The 20,091-nt window shown below is 39.8% G+C and overlaps 1 protein-coding gene across 9 annotated transcripts in view; it reads right to left on the bottom strand.

Moving 5' to 3' along the window:
• Window positions 1-20,091, bottom strand: part of KLHL29 (kelch like family member 29) — a 387,462-nt gene that overhangs the window by 65,351 nt on the left and 302,020 nt on the right. For all 9 annotated transcript variants that reach the window (XM_072036502.1, XM_072036500.1, XM_072036498.1 and 6 more), the window contains one exon: window positions 3,453-3,591. In XM_072036502.1, coding sequence (XP_071892603.1) covers window positions 3,453-3,591 — 139 coding nt within the window. The remainder of the gene's footprint in view (window positions 1-3,452; window positions 3,592-20,091) is intronic.

The raw sequence follows: 20,091 nt of genomic DNA, 5'->3' as shown, positions 1-20,091 counted from the left end.
ATACTGCATAAAATTCTTCCTGACATTGCTAGCAATTTCCCCACAGACCCTGAGGTTATTGCAACATGTTCTGCAGTGGGACCAGCCTTGAGCATGCACCCATCCTCACATGTCCCGACCCATCCTCTGCACCTCTCTTTTCTCCCTTCATGGCTGCAGTGAACTGCAGCAGAAATCACAAACATTTGACACCTGCTGTTCCTAATACCTAATCCTTTTCAGATGACTTTGAACTGAAAAGGACTGAGTGTTTTATAAGATCAGCTGCTGCTGATCAAGAACATTGAGCCCTGGCTTAGGGTTGAATGTTGTGCAGCTCCTCATGGGGGCTGGTTAACGCACTTCCAGGAGCTTGGCATGGTGCTGACCTCAGGCTCAGGACTGGACTAGCCCAGCCTCAAAATGCCCGTGCTCATATATCTGAAGATAAATCACATGGAGTAAGAACTTTTCTGTATTAGGACCAGAATATGAGAAAGAAAGGGGTCTTGAAATGCATTCTCATTGCCAAATTTATGTCATAAAGAATAAATAATTTTAGAGTTGTTTTGCTCAATCAAACCTGGTTCAGCACTGTGCACTAAAACCATACTTTTTTTCCCTACTAATACCATGACTCATTCTCATCAAACAGCCTTGCTATTGGGCAAGCACCTCCAGTTCTATTATGCTTTTTGTCTATGTTTTGTTTTTTGAAGAGGAGATAATTGATCTTATTTGGTTTTGAACATTTCATTTTTATTCTTTTGAGACACCACTTGCTATTCTACTGTCAGATACCAAGTACAACACACAGTGGAATCAATGGCAGAACATGAGGCTAACGATAACTAGCCCGTGGCAAAGAATAGCTGAAGTAAATACTCTGAAAGATATATAATTCTTTTTCTGCATCTTTATATGGATGTGCATAGCATCACCATGAATAGATCATCTTCCCATTGAAGTTTCTGCTAACCTATTGATTCCAGTTGGAATGGCATTGGAGTTTAACCCTAGCATGCGTTGATGGAAATGGCATTTATAATATATTCAACATAAAGAGATCTCATCTATTCTTCAAGAAAAATGTCATTTCTTGTTTTGATTTCTATAATAATGCAAAGAATGCAATATAAATCACATTAAGCTTTATGCACCATCTCAAAGGAGCTGCTAACAAATATCAGGAGAGGATTCTAGACATGCTATATTTATAAACATCCTGACTCTGTGAACTATAATGATTTTGGATTATTAAGGGCATGATCTTAAAAAATACCGATAGCCTCTTGCAACTTAAGTCCTTGACTTTCATTGACTTTATGAGGTTTCTAAAAGGACTATGCTTTACACTGCAAATATCCTCTAAAAAGCAGGTCTTCTGAAATTCCACCTTGTAGACTGAAAAATATTGTCTTGCAAAGACACATTTGCTCAGTTTACAGGTGAATATTTATTTTTCTCACCTGACAGTTTTGCAAACTCAACTAGACATCAAGCTGGATTTTTCCCTATTCAAGCATCATCATCAGTAAAACAGGTATTTTTGCCTTGGATACACCTGTGCAACTCTATTGGCCTTCATCAAGGTTACATGTGTGCAACTGAGGTTATATATGGAAGACAACTGGGATGGAGAGACCTGACTGTGGACACAAATCGACCTCTGGAATATTTATTACTGCTGATGATGTGAAAGAAGGCAAAAAATGGTGAGGTTGGCAAATGGGCGAAACCTCTCCCTTAATCTTGCATCATGTATGAGTTTTATGCGAACAACTGAAAGACAATAAATGCTGAAATCTAAGGTTATAAATGCTGAAATCTAAAGTTTTGCTTTCATAGTCACTTTTAAAAGATTTTTTTTTTTTTTTAATTTTATTTCTTGGTTTTAAATGAGTGCAAATCAAAGAGTTCAGTCTAAATTACATCTCCATTTGGTAACAAAATAATAAAGCAGCAACGTTCCTCTAGTGTGTGCTTCTAGAAATAGATGCTGCCTGGTGACTTATACACACAAGCAGATGCGTTTGTAGCAAAATCCAGATGACAGTCTTTGGCCAGTCAGTTATTGGATTTCTATAAGTTGATTCTAAGATGTTCTTTCCATCCAGACTCTACACCTTATCACCCTAAAAGCATATACTGTAGCCTTAACTATTAAATGATAATGAGCAGACAGAAGAGAAAGGACAGGAGAGATCTGGCATAGCTACAGCTAGCAATCATTAGATTTACAGAGGGGAAAAGACATGCTTCCTAGGCCAACATATTTTTTATGAATAATTGATAAGGCAGTCAGCACAGTTATATCATAGAAATGTAATATATATCCATAATTATAAAACCAGCTTTGTGCAAAAGGACATAACACACTGAAAGGAGATACCAGCCAATATGCCATCCTGAAATAAAATACAGTCACTATTGTGTTAGTTGGCAAAATTTAAATACAGGATTTGAAGCAAGCAAAATGTTCTTTAATCCCATTTTTTAGCACAGTCCAGGCTCAGTCTGCTCAGGAAAATACTGCAAGGCAAAATCAGCAGCTGCATTAATTTGCTGATGATTGAGAGAAAAATGAAAGTTATCCTCATGTTTTTTTTCTCCCTACTTGCTACTCTAACTTACTAATAATACGAGAGTACCAATTTATTCCTATGCGAGTATATGAAGCATACAAATTGAAAAATCAATGTAATGGAAAAAAAAGATTATCATGCACTGTTTAGAATCAATCAGCTAGAAACAGAGGGGGAAAATGCGAAGGTGGAGACATGATGTTTAGAAAATGTACATATTGCACCTACTCTAAGCTAGGTGTTTGTAGGAAAAAACTACTCTTTGTCTACGATGCAGACTGAGCTATATTTTGACCAGAAAATTGTCTTATTTCCAATCTTTTCTAAAGAAACTCATCAGCTGTTTTTTCTTCTTTTATAAGTCCCTGAATAATAAAAAATATCAATCCCTTTGCCCTTACAAGCCACACAAAAGCATGTAACAAAGATATCAGGGTGAAGGGATTAAGATACTCAAAATGCTTTATTAACATGACGTCTCAGCATCATTCACCAGAATGCTGATGGCTTATTGTAGCTTGAAGGATAAACTTCTGTCATATGTGATGGAGTCCCTTGAAAGCATCGACAGCAAGAGTTTTTAGTTGTGGTCTGAATCACTATTAGTACTTCAGTTTAAATCTTAGATGTCTCAGTGGTGGAACACTTTCTTCGGCCAAAACAGGCCTCGACTGATCAGAAATAATTACACTGTACGAGTCAGACGTGTAACAAATGGATCTGAGTTTCAGTTTGGAAATACATTCAGAGGAGGTGGAAAGAATGGCTACTGGCTCTGTGACAGGAGATTCAATCTTCATAAACCTGCAAGAGAGGGGAGGAAAAAAAAGCGACACAAATGCGCCCTACAAAAGAACAGAGCAGATCACAGCTGGAAGGAAGGCAAACCTTTTAATCAGGTCCTTGAAATACAAGCTGCAGGAAGCTAGAACATTTTGGTGGACTTCAAACTCTTTGCCTTCAACAATAATTTTCAGGTCTGTAAACTCTTTCGCTCTGCGTTGCTGGTTCAACTCCTTCAACATTTCTGCAGAACAGAGAAGACAGACAGTGCCAGGGTTCCCATTAAGAGTTTTTTATTTTTACTTTTTATTTTTTCAATTTTTTTTTTTTTTTGTAAAGAAGTAGAGAAACAGGAAACAACTGATAATTTTGTTGGTAAGATTGGCTCAACACAGACAGTCAGAAGTTACAAACAAAACATATTAAAAAAAGAAAAAGAAAAAGCAGGAACCAGTAGGTCTAAACAACGGAAATATATACAGAAAAAAAGCAAAAACAATCCTAAATTTGGAAGGGTTAAAATGAAAACAAAATCTTTCAGCATCAGCAAATCAGAAACACAGAGAATGCATTATCACAGAAAAGTTAAAATAATTTGTTATAATGAAAATCAAGAGCTAATGAATTTCTACCCAAATGCAAATAAGTTTTGAACATACTAGAATAATAGTAGCAAAAATATGGTATTGTGATGTAATATGAACTGGATATGGGTCAAAATAATAAAACCACAAGACCTGCAAAAATAACTTATCCTTAACATAGTAAAAATGTGTTAAGCCTCTCAGTTAACAGAATAAAACAGTACTTATAAATAAATATAAATTACAGTGCATAAAAAATTAACCAAATTATCATTGCACCTTGCAATATACCTCAACTATATAGGTTACAATTGTATATGTTTTAGAATTAGTTTAAAAGCATTCTTATGATAAAAAATAATCTCACGCAGAGAATAAATTACTGCCTTTTATAGTAATTCCCATTTTTTCACTCCAAGGATTTTTACCATCACAGCATTTTTATTTTTTAGCCTTCAATGGCTTCATTTACAGCAACAATCAACTTTCACACATCATAAAAGAATCGTAATGATTAAAATAACCTATGAAAGTGTTTCCATCCTGCAATAAAGCACCTACCTTGTGCGATGCCTCCTTTTTATAAAGCCTACTGGTGCTAACGGAATGAAATAATAGCATGCCACGTCTTCATATGTGGATGTGAGCTACTAAGCAACCTACATGCTTTACACACTGGCCAGACTTTTAAGGGTAAGACTTCCCTCCAACTTTGTGGACCAAAGGGGCTATCAAGATGAATAATATACTTTTCACCTGGGCAATAGCGTGGCTGTTCAGAAGCCAGTGATCAAGATGATAAAAGAGCTGATTTTAAATACTAAAGGATTTTGGTTTTATTTTATGTTTGCAATAGGTCAAGGTTCTCATTTTCTCGGTGTAACATCCCAAACACATTCCTCTTCAGACAGATCTGTAAATCTTGAAAAAGCTTCTTTACATGGAGTCCCCCTACACACAAAGCAAAAAGGAGCTGAAGAGTGGGTAACTATAACTGTGTTTAAAGCCCCTGCGTCTGGCTTTGGCACTCTGCTGCCAAATCATTGCCAAATGGCCCTGTGGTGAAATGGAGACCTAAATAATCTTTGTGTTCCCCAGTCCCCCCAGTGAAACTCTACCAAGAGTCATTTCAGGGAAGCACTAGCGGTTAAACAACATGAAAGCATGCAAATATACAACTGTTGCATTAAAATAAATTAAAGTTCTCCCAAGCCCCAACATCTGTGGCGCACATTTTTCAGGCCTAAGTAAATAAATGTCACCTTGCACATTTATGTCTATTTAATGGAAACACAGTAGTGTCTGAAAGGCTAATTATTCTGTGCTGAAATGGGTCAGTGCTCTCCAGAGAGCAAGCAGATCATTAGAGAGGGCACGGAAATAACAGCAGGTTGTGTCAGATCTATAATAGAGGAAAATAAACCACTCTGTCCTGTGGGTGCTATAGCAGGGACTATTTTTAAAGAATTTGTCTGAGCTGAAGTACAACGATACAGGCCTCAGTTAAAGACTGAGGAAACTTTGGACACAATGGGTGTTTTACCTGGTTTAGGGTCCAAGGGACTGTCATCTTTAGTGTCACAGGAACAGCAACAGGTGCTTTCTTTGTGGCATATTTTGGGAGGGAATTGTGGAAAAAGTAAGTTTCCGTCCCTTTTCATGCATGATTGACTTTTATTTTTGTCTTGGCCCTTCTCCCACTTTCACTTAGACCAACTACATTTTCCTCCATACCAACTTTCTATGATTTTGTGCTTTAAATACAATTACTTTCCCCGCTGAACTTTCTGATACTCTCTCATAACCCCTACTTAATTTCCCTTTTGTTTTCTGTCATTCCCTTTTTCAAATTTTCCCGTCTATTGTCCTCCACCCACTACTTCTGCACTTTCCCTATGTTCCTATTCAAACTCCTTTTCTCAAGCTCCCGTGGCAGCCTTTTGCAATCTTCCCTGCAGAAGCCTTTCAAGACAAAGGCTCCAACCAAGCCTAACTCTTACGAGTTTAAGATTACACTTAAACGAGAGGTCAATCTCCATCTCACCTCATTCTGTTTTCTCCCTTTAAAGCTTATGACCAATTATTTTTAGTGTTCGAAGACAGCAAATGTATAGCAACCACACCGATGGATCCTGTGCTCCGGGAGAGAAGAGGAAACAGCGTTTAGCTGCACTCTGAATGGGCTGGGAGTTTTCAGAAGTGTGCTCGGGGTGAGGACAGTAGAGACCATCTTTGAAATCATGACTGGAATGGTAAGACACAAAGTTCAGCCACTGCACCGATGGATGCTGTGCTCTCTGTGCTATCTCCTGTATCGTGAGAGCCGGTTTCAATATCTAAGTCCCCAAACGGCTCCCCAGGTAACAGGCTGATTACCTGGACTTTACTGAGCACCCTTTAATTACATCCAGACCTGCAGTTCCTGGGCACAGTTTCTATCTATGTGCTTTACACCCTCCGGTGTGTCTAATGCCACGTGCATTCATTAAGGGATGCAAACCACAAAAAGCAGGTCTGGAGCAGTGGTGCAACCTGGCTCATACAAAACTGAAATCAGAACGAGGCCTAATCACAAACCAAAGCTCCCCTTTTCCACACAGCCATTTGGAGGCCGTAAGTCCCTCCTTGCCCCCCTGACTTGTCACACTGCCCTCCGCAGAGAGACGACTACAAACAGTCCCGTGTTTTTTGTAGCTCAGCTTCTGAACCATAAAGAGAAGAGGCAGGTGGAGAGGAGAAGGGAGTCGGGAGACTGCATTGATTCATCGATCTTTCTAGCCGAGGCCCCTTTGTATTGCTAAATAACTAGCAGGCATTAGTATTGGACACAAGGTTATATCAGAACGGGCCCTCATTCTCTGAGTATTTGTAATGCTCACACTGTGCTTAGCCAGGCATTAATGATTTATGAGGACTCAGGATGAGTTGCAAAACAAATTTTTTCACCAGGTAATAATGCCTGCCGATGAGTTGTAAAAGGAGAGACAACACAGTGCAGTGCTGGCAGTGAAAAATGATCTCAGCTGTCTCCTGCTAGTCCCTCTTCTGGGCTCCTCCTAATTTTCTGCCGTCTCTCCAGCAAATGGAATTTCCTGAAAGACTCAGAAAGGGATGTGCTGGTTATTTCCTCTTGTTTATTTATTCCTCTGGTCTCTTTGTTCTTACCCTGCTTTTGTTTGTTTGCTTGCTTTTTGTCTCATTTGATTTCTTTCTTTCTTTCTTTCTTTCTTTTTTTTTTTAAAGACATCCAGCTAAAAATGAAGTTCAAGGATGACAGTAGAGTGGGCACTAATGTTTCTCTTCTCAGTAAATCTCTGCTCACTCACCCAAGGAATCTCTCTTCCTTCCCCTAGATCCACACACGCTTTGGGATCTCAGAAACAAAGCCAGTCCTTTCTATCTTGTTCATCATTGCTGATGCTAAATCATTCTCAGTCAAAGGCTGGCTGAATATTTTCTTCATAAAGAAGTGCTTATTAGCCACCAGCACATTCTTCCATAATTACATGAACCACAGGGCAGTAGAACCTAAAAGGGACTTGACCTGAAACCTGCAACTGAACATCTCTACGGAGCTTTTCAAAGGAAATGCTCTCTATCTTGCCATTTTAGCCTTCATGTCATTGCTTGGGGGGATTTAAACATAATTATATTGAGAGTCCCAGTGACAATATGGGCCAGAAGGTGTCAGTGACTTTCCTCAGGTCACTAACAGAGCAAGGAAGAGCTCAGATGCTTTGGCTCCTGGTCCCCGGCTCCACCCATCGCACTACATTTTCTTCCTCTTAATTACTGGACAAATTAGAACTGAAGAGTCCATAAGCCTAGGATCAAATGTAGGACCAAGAACAACTGTGTAATTGTGTAGGTCAAGGAAAGGGAACAGAAATTATATACTAAACCTTTTTTTTTTTTTAATTACTTATGATTGGATATAAAAATGAACAAGGAACTTATTCCCCAAGTTTATTTATTCTGTATTTCAGGCACAGTGGAGACTGCAGACCCAGTCAAAGATCCTCTCTAATGCACATTCCTGTGGCATGTTGGAAGCACTCAAGTTTCTTTCCACTTTTAATGAAGAACTCTTTCCTTCAGCTTAAATTCTGACAAATGAGGCTTTAAAAAGGGGCAGCAAGAGCTAAACCATAAAATGCCTTGAAATACGGAAGAACATTTTTTTACAAATAGTGTTTTTTTTAAATTGTGTGGAAAAACTAACCTATTATAAAACTGCAAAGGGTAATTGGTGAAACATCACTAATTATTCCTGTGAAGAACATGCAAGAGACCAGTGCTTACCCAGGCAGCCTCGTGCTTTCATGATTGGTACAGAAAATGTGGGGAAGCCAAGAGAAGTTACCAGAAGGAAAATCCAATTACTTTCTTGCCTTAATAACTAGGGAGATTAATTCCCAAGGTTAAGCTCTCGTTATGCAAAACAAGCATTTTAACCATTCGGTGCCAGCGCTGTATGCACTCGCGCATTTTGACAACAGTAGAGTGTGTAAAACCACAAGAAATTAAATTATGAAGTAAAATATCTATCAGTTGACTAGGAGTTATGAGTGTTGGGACAGTGCATACCATGGTGAGCCTGCCCTACTGAACCACACAAAACCTAATTTTCCCCAAGTTTCTCCTCACTGCAGCACCTCCAGACACACAGAGAACTGCAAGGCCCAAAACCTGGCTGTGCCCCCAAAACGCTTCTCCACATCTACCCTTGATATGTAGCTTGAAGCAGCTGCGTTGAGAGAATTTAGGTAACTAAATACCTCGTTTTAGTTAACTAAATGCCTAATTGCATTGTTAGGTCAATCTGATTGAGTTTCAAAGATGCACTTGGCTTTGCAGCAGCTGAGGCTGTTCTCTTCTCCGCTGGGGCATCTTGACATTGCAAACTCAACTACCAGTGAACAACATCCCTTGGAGTCTCTGTGATTATCAGGCAGGGACTTGGTTGTTCCCCAGCTGACAAACACACTACTGGCTACATCATCTTCCAAGCAGTGCGAAGACTACTACACGTCTCTGGAGAAGAGCTTCAGACTTGGGACTGAGGACAAGGAATAGGTCCCTTATTCTTTTTGTGATCTGAAAGTGAGTAATAGTAGAGAAAAAAGGGAATGAGGGAGGCCTGGTGGGAATCAGATGAGGACGCCTCAGATACTACTACCCTGAGATGTTGAGTTTCCTTCCCGGACCCTAAAATTCATATGTCTGGTTGTCTGGACTGCCTCTGCAGCCAAATACAGGCAGAAGCATGTCTCATGCAGAGCCTCAGATAGGATGCACTGTCCTCTAACATGGGCGTCTCTCCCCTGCGATCACTAAGGAAGGTTAGATAATAAACTGAGCACAGACACAACAGAATCTGTTGCAGATAAATACTTCCCCCTCCTTTTCTTTTTCCCAGTTGAACTCAATTTTAGTTGAACTTTGTCGAGGGCAGACGGTGGCACAACAAAGCCATGACTGGGCTGTACAAAGGTCATTTATCTAGATGGGGGAAGCTGACGGATGGTGAAGCCCTTTCCCCTTGCACTGTGATGAAGTGCAAAGGCTGTTAATGCCTCAGGACAGAGGTGCAAAGCACTGACCCCATGATATTGGCGTGTTCAGCCCTCCTCTTCCAGTCTGTGCTGATTATGGAGTTTCCCCAGGATGCCAGCCTGCTCCAAAGGCATTTTGGAGCAACCACCAACTGCTTGCGGCCATCTCCTGAACATTTGGTTTTCACAACCCTTAAACCAGCTAAAAAGAACCTATAAAAGCTCAGTCCTGACAACAGGAGTGCTACAGCCCCAAGCACAGGCCCAGCAAGGCCTTGCCCTGCAGAGTCTCTGCTATGCAGCTACACTCTAGTGAAGATGGGGCATATGCTGATGGAGAGGTATCACTGCTGGTACAGCTACACCAGCCTCAGAATAAAAGCCTCCGAGAGCTGTCTTCTGCTGGGTTTTGGCAGCACAGCAATGTGAAACGCGAGGTGTGAATTTGTCATACTCCAAGCAGATACAGCTACGGCAGCAGGACTTCGTGGTGCAGCCCAACCTGTCTAGATCTTAGTCTTGTTGACACTGTTATACACCTGTGCTACGAAGGAAAACAGTAACAGATGCTGGAGAGTGGGGAAATACTTTTAAATCCCATACTGAACAAAACGTATGTGGCTCTATACTATCAAATATTCTGCTCAACGGATTGTTGGCAGTGAGATGTCCCGTTGTGCTAAATAATTTTTCATTGTTCACATGGACAATTTCTTCTCATCTTATTGCGATAAGAAAGGGCCAACAAAGTCAGTTGCAGTGATTACTCACTTGAGGAAGACAACTACAACTTCATGTGTAAATGGAACCTTTCAGTATGTATTAAAAACCCAGGGAAGTCACACTATCGTGTTTTGAAAACAATTTTCAGGCTATTATCATCACTAGAACTGACATTAGGAGGTACCTCAAGGATGTCTTCACACATTATAGAGTTGATATTTCCCAATGTTAGACCACAGAACTACTTCAACACATTTTCTGTTTATATTCAGAGATGAACTACACCCCTAACTTCTAGAAAATTTCCTTTAAATGCAACTTTTGAGAGATTCTAGTATCACAGCTTATGCATAAAAATGATAAAAGGAAAAGGGAGTTTGGGGGATAGAATGCCTTTGGCACTCTGATTTATAAGGTTAACTCTTCAGTGGTATCCATGCCTGCTAATTTATAATCATACAGGGTTACAAATGCACAGTGAGGATATGTGACTGGCTTTGAAAATTATCTGCATTTACATTATATATCTGGATGCACAGGAAAAATGAGAAAAAAATATGGAGACAGTCTGATTAGTTTTCCAACACAGACTGTGGTCCTTGCAAGCAGAAGCAGCAAGACCAAATGATCCAACATAAAAACACCCATTGAGATGTTGAGATGAAGATGGAGCTTCCTGTAACAGGATCTGCAGTTTTTTTCCCCCCAAGATTCACCTCTGATCAAATATAAAGTTGGCTGCAGCCTGTTCCATATTGGCCTGTTCTATATTGGCCAAGGCAAACAAACCCCAGGGGATCCCAGCAAATTGCCAGCCTGGCCCCCTGTTCCATATATAACATGCCACTATTTCAGTTAGCACTGTAACTTGATTTCCAGGCAGACAATAATTTTCTCTGGAGACAAAATGAGAGAGAGAAACAGACAGAAAGAGAAGAAAAAAAAATCTGTGAGCAGTGGAAACATAGAATAGCCCAGATTCAAAGAGAAATTTACTTCTGATTGTTTTATTTACCAGCAGACAGCCCTGAATATCAATACACGCTTAAGGGATGGCTAAAATATTTATTACTACGTGATTTGGGCTGGATTCAGTATTATCCTAATTGCTTGTAGCAGAAGACTAGCAGATAGCTTTTAGACCTTTTTGATCTCTTTATGTAGTGCAAGGCATTAGCTAAACGTTTCCTAGTTTTGAAGGCTTTGAACGCGAAGCACCCATCTGTGAAACCAATAGCGTAATCAACAGGCACCCCTACATGTCAGCGGCAGTCAGAGGCTGACCAGTTTTGGTGGTGGAAGAACAAAAGCTGCGAATTGTGTATTAACAGCAATCAGTCACACACGCGTGCGTACATGCAGCAGGCAAGCAAAACGCTTGTTTCCCCAAATAAGAAAATAAGAGGAGACAGCTTCCTTAAAATAAAGCAGCGATGCATCCAACACAAATTGCAGATATTAGCGGAGAGCAGAACACGAAATACAACTGTAAGGCATAACACCTGACAATCAAGGACTTCAAAGCACTTAACATACATTAATTAGCAAGAAGTTGCGTGCCCTCTGCCCGTTTTAAACAAAGGCAGTGCTGCCCGGTTTCAACAGGGGCAGGACTCATTTTTTTTCTTAAATCATACCACAGTATAATTAAGCCAATTCTTTGTAATAAGTCCATCTTTCCTGACCAACGGTGACACAGTTATTTTCTAACGTGTCACGCTACTGCAGGATATAGATGCCTAATGAAAGCAAATAAAAACAGCTCAAATCTTTGGGACTGGAATTACTTTCAGGAGATGTTATACATCATCTAAAGACAATAAAGTAGTAAATATAAGCATTTAGGCCAATACACTGGGTGGATGGCTTAGTATCGGGCATATGTTATGCACTGGGTTAAATGCTTGTGACAGCATCTCTTGGTCTGGTGGGCAGCTCACACGGTAGAGAAGTGCTCTTTTATACAGACTGTGTCTCCACAGCAAGTCCCGGCGATCCGCTACACTATCAGAACAGACAGGTGTAATCAAATAATGCAAAATAAAAAAAATGAAAACAGCTCCAGGCAACTCTAGGCCCTCCCTCGGGGTATGCTGCAATGGGGAACTCGTCTTCACCAAGCGGTTCTCTGCTCTGCAGCTTCAGCTCGTGGCAGGGGCTGTGCTCCTGGTTACAGAGGTCATGATAATCATACCTAAACACGAGGCTGTTCATGTACCTCAGCATCATAAATGGCAGTGGGTTTGGAAAATAGGACAAATAAACTATGGTTTTATGCCCCATAAGTGGGGGCGTAACTGCAGCGAGATCTGAGCACAGAGAGCAATGGGAGCGGGAGCAGGGGAAGGTGGCAGGAGAGAGCAGGAATGAGTGGCTGGGGAGACAGAATCAGCACTGAATTTTATGTGCTTTTTAGCTTTAGGAACACGGTACAACATGGTTAAAAAACATACTTTTTGTCAGATTTTCTTTGAACATCTCTCTGCTTATCACATTTTCAAATCTCTAGATTATACCTGTCCTAAAGATGTGAGAGACTTTAAAATTGCCTACTTGACTTTTTCTTTTTTTTTTTTTTCCTCTTCTTTTTCTTTTCTAAGCACTGCAAAGTTTTCGAAGTTTAACACCGTTGTAGCTGTTTAGGGATTGTTTTGTAAAATGTACTCATCCCTTCTGCCTAACTCATGTTTCCCCTTAGCAGGGTAAACCTGCATTTAAAAACAAACATTTTGGAAGGTATTTGTGTTAATAGCTTTTACACAATTCTTGGCAGAGTCTCTTTTTTGGTATCTGTGTTGCCTGAATAGTGAGTTTGTACAGTATGGCAAGACAATATGAGCTGTGACTGGCTGATAATGTAGGAAACCATTTAACTGCAAATGTTGTTTATTCATAGAGGAACGAGTTATCAGGAAGCGTTTAAGTAGCTGCCTTACCAAACTCTGTATTAAAAAAAGGCACTTTTAAAAAGTCTGTTAAGATTAAAGGACCAAGATTTATGTAATGAGTATTAAAATTTACGGACTCTCTAGGAATTAAGCACGCTTATAAACACTATTCTGCGAGCTGAATGACTTTCCCATAATGAAGATGGTTGATAAGACTTAGCTGAAACATTTCAAGCACAAACGAAAATAAAGGGGCACCTCAGCAAACACGGTGAACGGGAGAAAGTCACAATTTCAACCCTGAAGACAATATACAAATTTCACAATAATTTCATAACCCGAAAATATTGCTAAGACAAACCCGCAAAGGTACTGAACCCATGAAAGGCTGACAACAGGCAATTTCGAATCTAGACAAGCATGAAAGAAGCATGTTTTTCTCCTTCTGTGTAGTTATGGAAACAGAGAGATGTAAAACCCCTCCTAACCGAACAAGGGCTTTTTTTTTTTTCCCTCTCCCTGCTCCCATCCGCAACTTTACAGCTGTCACCACAAGTCATCCCGCTCGCTCCTGCAAGCCAGCAGGCAGCGAGCAGGCAGCGGAGGAGAGGAGAGAACAAAAGGGGCCGCGATGCAGCTTCACTTCAAATGACAGCCGCGCCAGGGCTCCGGCTTGCACTGGGAAGACAAAGTTGTAAAGTTTTACGGAAGAATTGAAGCGAATTCCTCTTCTAAAAGTCTTAGTGGGAAATCAAAGGTCTGTTTTAATTTAAGGTACTAGCAGCTTCTCTTGCTAATGACCGAAATATCTGGAGCAAGAGCTCCCCAATGGTAGCGTGCAGGATGACGGGGGTCCGCAAAACCACGTGCACTGCTGTGAAAAGCCATATAAAAAGTAAAACATGAACTATTTCCAGCTTTGAATGTTAAAGACACGGTGAAATATAAGAAAGGCTGAATGCCGGCAGGTATCTTGGAAATACGCAGTTGAATCCACATAGGTCAGGAGAGGAAAGATGCTGCAGCCTTAGGTAAACTGAAAATAGTGGGATATAATTTAGACAGAAGATTCTTGATGGGAACTGGTTTGTCTGTCTCACAATGGAAATCAAAAGCATGCTCACACAGGGACATAAAAGCATTTCTTCGATACACTGCACTCAGTGAAAACCACACCAGTGTTCCCACTGATTAATTTGTTTGGGTTAAACTAGGATATAATCTAAAGTCCCAAAATTTGAATGGGAATTGATGTTCATCTGCACGCTGTTTTACTGATCTGTGACACACTAAAACAGGGCTTATGGATTCGGAGAACAGAGCTGCCTCTGAGAGCCTCTCAAAGGGCAGATTCTTTCCTGCAGCCTGAAATTCAGTGGTGAGATCTCCAAAAAGAAATACGCAGAACTGGAAATGAAATAACCACCGTTTATTGTCTGCGGACGTTCTAATTTTTATTTTGCATTCTTTAAGAACAAAACAGTTGGTGGTTATTTACTTTGCCTTCTGTGATAGCTTGCCCTATGACAGACAGTGGTGTCTCTTAACTAGCTTGAGCTGCGCATCTGAACTGGTTTCAGGAGAGATAATTATTATAATTTAGTTTATTATTTTTCATTTCTCTAGACCATTAATTTTCACATATCGTATACATATTTATGAAAATTACCGTACCTTTAATTAACTATACGGTCTTAGCAGTTTATATGTACAAATGAACAACCCTGGGAACAAACTCATTAAAAATGTATTGCTATACTTCAAAGGCTTCAGAATTTCACCTCTTGCATGCTTGCCTTCTCCCCGCGTGGGCAGCAGAAGGCTAACGTGTATCTAAAAAGAACAAATATCTACCTGTGCAAAAGCTGCCCTTTACTTTTCACAGGAAAAGTCAATATTTCAACAGTTGGTTTTGTCTTCTGGTATCTGTGTGAACCTTTCTGTAGTCTGAGTATTTCACAGTATTTTAAAATAAAATGTGTTCTTACTTTTTTTTTTTTGTTTATATGTACATTTTTACATTATGAAATATATCATTAATAACGATAATAAGGCTCAACTGTCATGTCTCCCTACACTGATGTCTTTGGGTTAGTTTGCAAGCATTTTCTAGGTCATTATTTTTAATTAATACAATGAATATTTGTATTCAAAATGTCAAACTGTTTTAATCCTAACACAAATATGAAATGTTGATCTAGAAAATAAGATGTTACTCTGATACTAAATAGCAGCAACGTAATTAAAAGCCTGACATTCTAAAATGAAAATAGCGTATTTGACCATCCTATGTCGTAATGAACTATCTACTTGCTATTGAAATGATATTAAATGGGATAACATATATAAAATACATTTGAAACAAAATGAAAACATTTCTCCTAATGAATTCAGAAAACCTGTACCTTGATAATGATGGTTCAATGACTTTTGAAATTGGTATTTTCTGAAAAAAAAAATCTTTGAAATACCATCTTACAACCAAAATAGTTTCAATAACAACCTGGCTCCGTGAAGACACTCTCAACACAACAGTATCAGGCAGTAGCTATTTATCTGTAACCTGAGGTTGCTTTTAACTCAGTTACATCTGTGCTCTAACTGCTAGAGCCAAACTGATGCAAAGCCCTTGTAGGTGACAGTAAGCATTTACCAGTCCTACCCAACACACCAGTACAACAGAGAAATTTTATTTCTGTTCTATTTTACGGTACACCATTACTGTACTGTAAAATAAATACAGTTCTACACATACACACTTCCAGTGCTATCAAAGGAGCATTGTTTCTTGATTTCCTTATGCTTTTTAATGTTAATTTTCTAGTCAGCTTAATGTATGTCCTGGGTTTTGTTTAGTTTTCCTTTTTTTCCCCTAAGTGTTACAGCTTTATTCTTCAACTCCCTGTTGTACGCTTGTGATTTTCTCCTAGCAGTATTTTTTAAAAGTAGTAATATATCATTGCAGAATGTGATTAAGATAATTTGGTGCATTCCTAAGGACATTAAATTGCTAGACTGAAGTGTAATTTGGGTAGGCTGCAACTTTTTTTAAAAAATACATAATGCTCTAAGTGCAAAATAAAATTGAAGATGAAGCAGCAGCTCTAGGGTCTTTATCTGCAAGAACTATAACAAATGAAAAATAGAGAAGATTTAGATGAAATTTTGCAAAATGCTATAGTAACTTTTGAGCCTGGGACTTAAGAGCTCTTGAAAATTTAACCTACCTATAATTCTTCATAATGAAAAACAATGATTTCTCCCGAAATAATAGGGTCAACCTGCATTTGACTAATCTAAGTAATGTTAAAGGTTAAAAAGATAAAGCTGGAAGGCAAGTACCTACTCTGTGAAATGGCCATTCGGCACCTGATTGGAGCTTTAAATCTCATCTTGTTCAGCAGGGTATAGTCTGCAACGACAACTCGACATAAAAATACAACACCCCCTTTTGTAAGGGACTGTACAATTCTCGCCTTAATCACACAAATTGTGCATCATTTTAACACAATCTTTAGTACTGGTTTAACTGAAAGAAGAGTCAGGGTTCAGAACCGGAACTGTGAAGTTTCACTATTCCTACGTATTTTTCCTCTGAAGTTGATGGACCCAGAAGTATCTAAAAATATTTCTTTTAGGGTATTCAATCTATAAATGGGAAAAACAGCAACTGTGGAGTATTGAGTAGAGCTTCTAGAAGAGAAAAAGACATTAAGAAATTACTCAGTTTAACACTACTTTTCATGTGCTTTTTGAAAGTAAAAAGAAAGTAAGGTTGATGTACCTTCAGGCATTGGTGGTACACCAAAACATTATCTTCCTCATGCCAAAAAAACAGAAAAGCACAACTTCCAGTATGTTGAACATTAAAACAAACAAAAACACCATCTATTTTTTTAATACATAATAATACAGATGGCACAGATCTGTATGGAATTCACTGAGAAACAATGCTGTTGGTGATGTTTTCGGGCTACTTTCTTTTTTTTCCTAGAAGAAGGAGGCCAAGTAGACTCACAGGCGAAATTCAGAGGAGAGAAGAGGACAAGAGGACAGAGGAGAAAAGACATCTTGTAGCTGGACAGCTATGAATAAGGTAAGACTGTAAAGCAGGAAAACTAAAAAAAGAGGAGGAACATGGAGCTTCAAGTGACTGTGCCATGCCACAGAAAATGGAAGGCATGTTCTTAAGTGCCAAAAGTGGAGGGGAGGAGCATACCAAAAATCTGGTAACATTAACTGTGCAAAGCAGGGTTGTTTCAGGGCTGTACCAGTGGCAGAAACCAGCCTGTGAATGATCCAAGAGGTTGTTTTGTATCATGAAAAACACACAGTACCTCACATGCACATACTAAAAGTGATCTAGGAATGTTAATAGTTGCTATATTGACGTTAAATCCTTATACGCCAGGCTAACTCTGAAATAATGGAATTACAAAGAAGTCAAAAAGTTATTCAACTTCCGAAGTGACAGGTATGAAGAGAGAAACCCTCTGGTACATTGGACTTTCCTCAAAGAAACTCCTTTCCTCCCATGAAAAGAGAATTATAACGATGCAGCTGTGGCAGATGTTAGTATATGAATATTTATATATCCAGAGGATATTTTGGTCTACCTCACAAGGCATGCTAATATTTGAATAGATTAATCAAAAGCGCGGAGTTCACGAAGCAAACTGCCCCCTCACCTCCTCACAGGAGGATGTGGTTCATGTTCTGCGTGATGCCACACTCCTGACGTACTCAGTCCCAAAGCTCTCCCCACAAAAGGAGCACAGGTGGGCTTTGAAAGGACCCAAGACACTACGGGAAAGCAGCACAAGGCTAGGCAGGGGGGTGTGGGCATTGCTGGCCTGATGGTGCTGTGCTTAAGCTTGTAGATTTTCCCTTCCAGTGGCCTGCACCTGGCCCTGTGACAGCAAATCCCTCCCTGGCACAGTATGGTGTGATTTGCCCCATCAGTTTAAGTCTCCTTTAACTCAAACTACTCTAAATCATGCTCCTGGCACTTAAAGCAAAGCACCTCCTGAGCCATTGGCCAAGATGAGTCGGTGGAAACTTCACCAATACATTTCTAATGATTTTTCTTTTTGTGGAGATATAGAAAATTCAGATTTTGTACGAATAGTGGTAACACTACAAAACTTTTTTTTTTTTTTTTAAACTGGGAATGAACTAAGTTTCTTTTTTAGAAACACGTTGTTATGTAGACACACACACGAACAGGCGCTGACATTACTGTGGGAGGAATCTAAATGGCATTAAAGCAAGTCTACACTTCAAATTGCTTTTCATGCCTTAAAAACCAGCAAAGGAGAACAATATATACTGTACATGCCTATTCATTTCTACTAGACTGAAAGTAACACAACTCTTGTCCTTTTAGCAATTTCAAGTTGAAGTATTTACTTTGCACACCTATTTTTAGGTTTGTAACTTCACATATAAGATATACAGGCACCCACAATATACCTTGTGAAGTCAGTCCTGTTTCCCTGTGCTAATGGCATTGCACATGGATTGATGTTTTCAGTAAAAAGATTCACAGCTGTCCTTGAGTGACTGGAAAATAACTGAGCTATGTCTATTAAAATCTTTCTTTTCTTTTTCTTTTATTTTTTTCTTTTAATGAGAAGCAGGGCATTCTTGGAAAATCTACAAACTATTTAAGGGAAACATCAGAGCAAGGTGCTTTTTCTCAAGGCTGGGAAATGCTAGAGAGATCTTTGATGTGCCAGCTTTGACAGTTGCTTCAGTCCACCTCTTATCGTCGCAGCAGACGGCCGAGGTTGCGACTGTTTTTCTTGCGCTCGCCGGTCCCTCAGGTACGGGCCAGGACAGCACTCCTCAAAAACTATTTCACATTAAAATTAAATTGTGATAAACACTTGCAGACTTTTCCACAGGATGCATGCTTTTTTTTTTGGCTGGGATTAATCAAATCTGCACTTAGAGGCATAAAAGGTGTTTTGCCCTAACTTCGTTAGCCAGGCTCCGCCGGCAGTCGGGCAGGCACCTCCAGAGAGGGAGGCTTCACCCTTCCTCAGACATCTGTTTCAGCACAGCTGGGTTTCCCCCAGGATTGTCCATCTCTCTCTATTAAGTACAAAGGAAGGCTAGCTGATTAGCTTTGATTAGCCGTCTGCATTTGTAGACTCCTTTGATCCAGCTGAGTTGCCTCTCACCCACTGCAAGGCAGGGAGAGCTGCGGGCTGCCTGCTTCGCTCCCGGCGGATGGGGAGCACCAGCATGAAGGTCGCCACGCGTGTGCTGGCAGCTGATTAGGACAAAAAGAGGTCTCCTGGTCTGGGGAAAATCAGCACGTGACTTTTTTTTCTCTCTTTGGGAAGTCACCGGGAGGAAACGAAGAGGCTTCTGAAGCTGTAAAAGCCCCGAAAGCTCTGAGAAAAAGCATGTGATGTGAATGCAAGGGAGAGAGGGGGGTGCAAATGGGAAGAGAAGGAAGTTTGGGGTTTACTTTTGACAACCAGGCTGTGGGTCTGGGCATAACAGAAGTAAAAAACTGTTATAGCCCAAAGGCTGGATGACTGCTTTTGAATAGGAGATGTAGAAAAGCAAACCTTGTATGGTACTGTTTTGTTCCTGGCCTGGTCTCATGCAGCATCCATTACAGAATTGCCCTTCAGAGCCTGGGAATATTTCCTATCCAAAATCTTGCTGAAGACATAGAGTAATAATTCGTACATCCATAGATACTGGGGGAGCAGGGTAGCATATCAAAGAGAGGAGAAAGAGAGCTAGATAATCATAGAAAGCAATTTACAAGTATTCAGGAAAGCTCGTCTTTAATCTGAACTACTGAAAATAATAATAATAATAATAATAATAATAATAATAATAATAATAATAATAATAATAATAATAATAATAATTTGAATGAGCACCAAATGAAGGGGGGGGGGGACTCAAGACTTTGATCTCTTTATGTGTTTGTGCCACCCCACTGCTTGACGGCTTCACCAGCCCCTGTCTC

Source organism: Anas platyrhynchos, chromosome 3 (assembly GCF_047663525.1).
Source record: "Anas platyrhynchos isolate ZD024472 breed Pekin duck chromosome 3, IASCAAS_PekinDuck_T2T, whole genome shotgun sequence".
NCBI lineage: Eukaryota > Metazoa > Chordata > Aves > Anseriformes > Anatidae > Anas > Anas platyrhynchos.
Note: the sequence above shows the minus strand (reverse complement) of the source record. Positions and strands in the feature narration are given on the sequence as shown.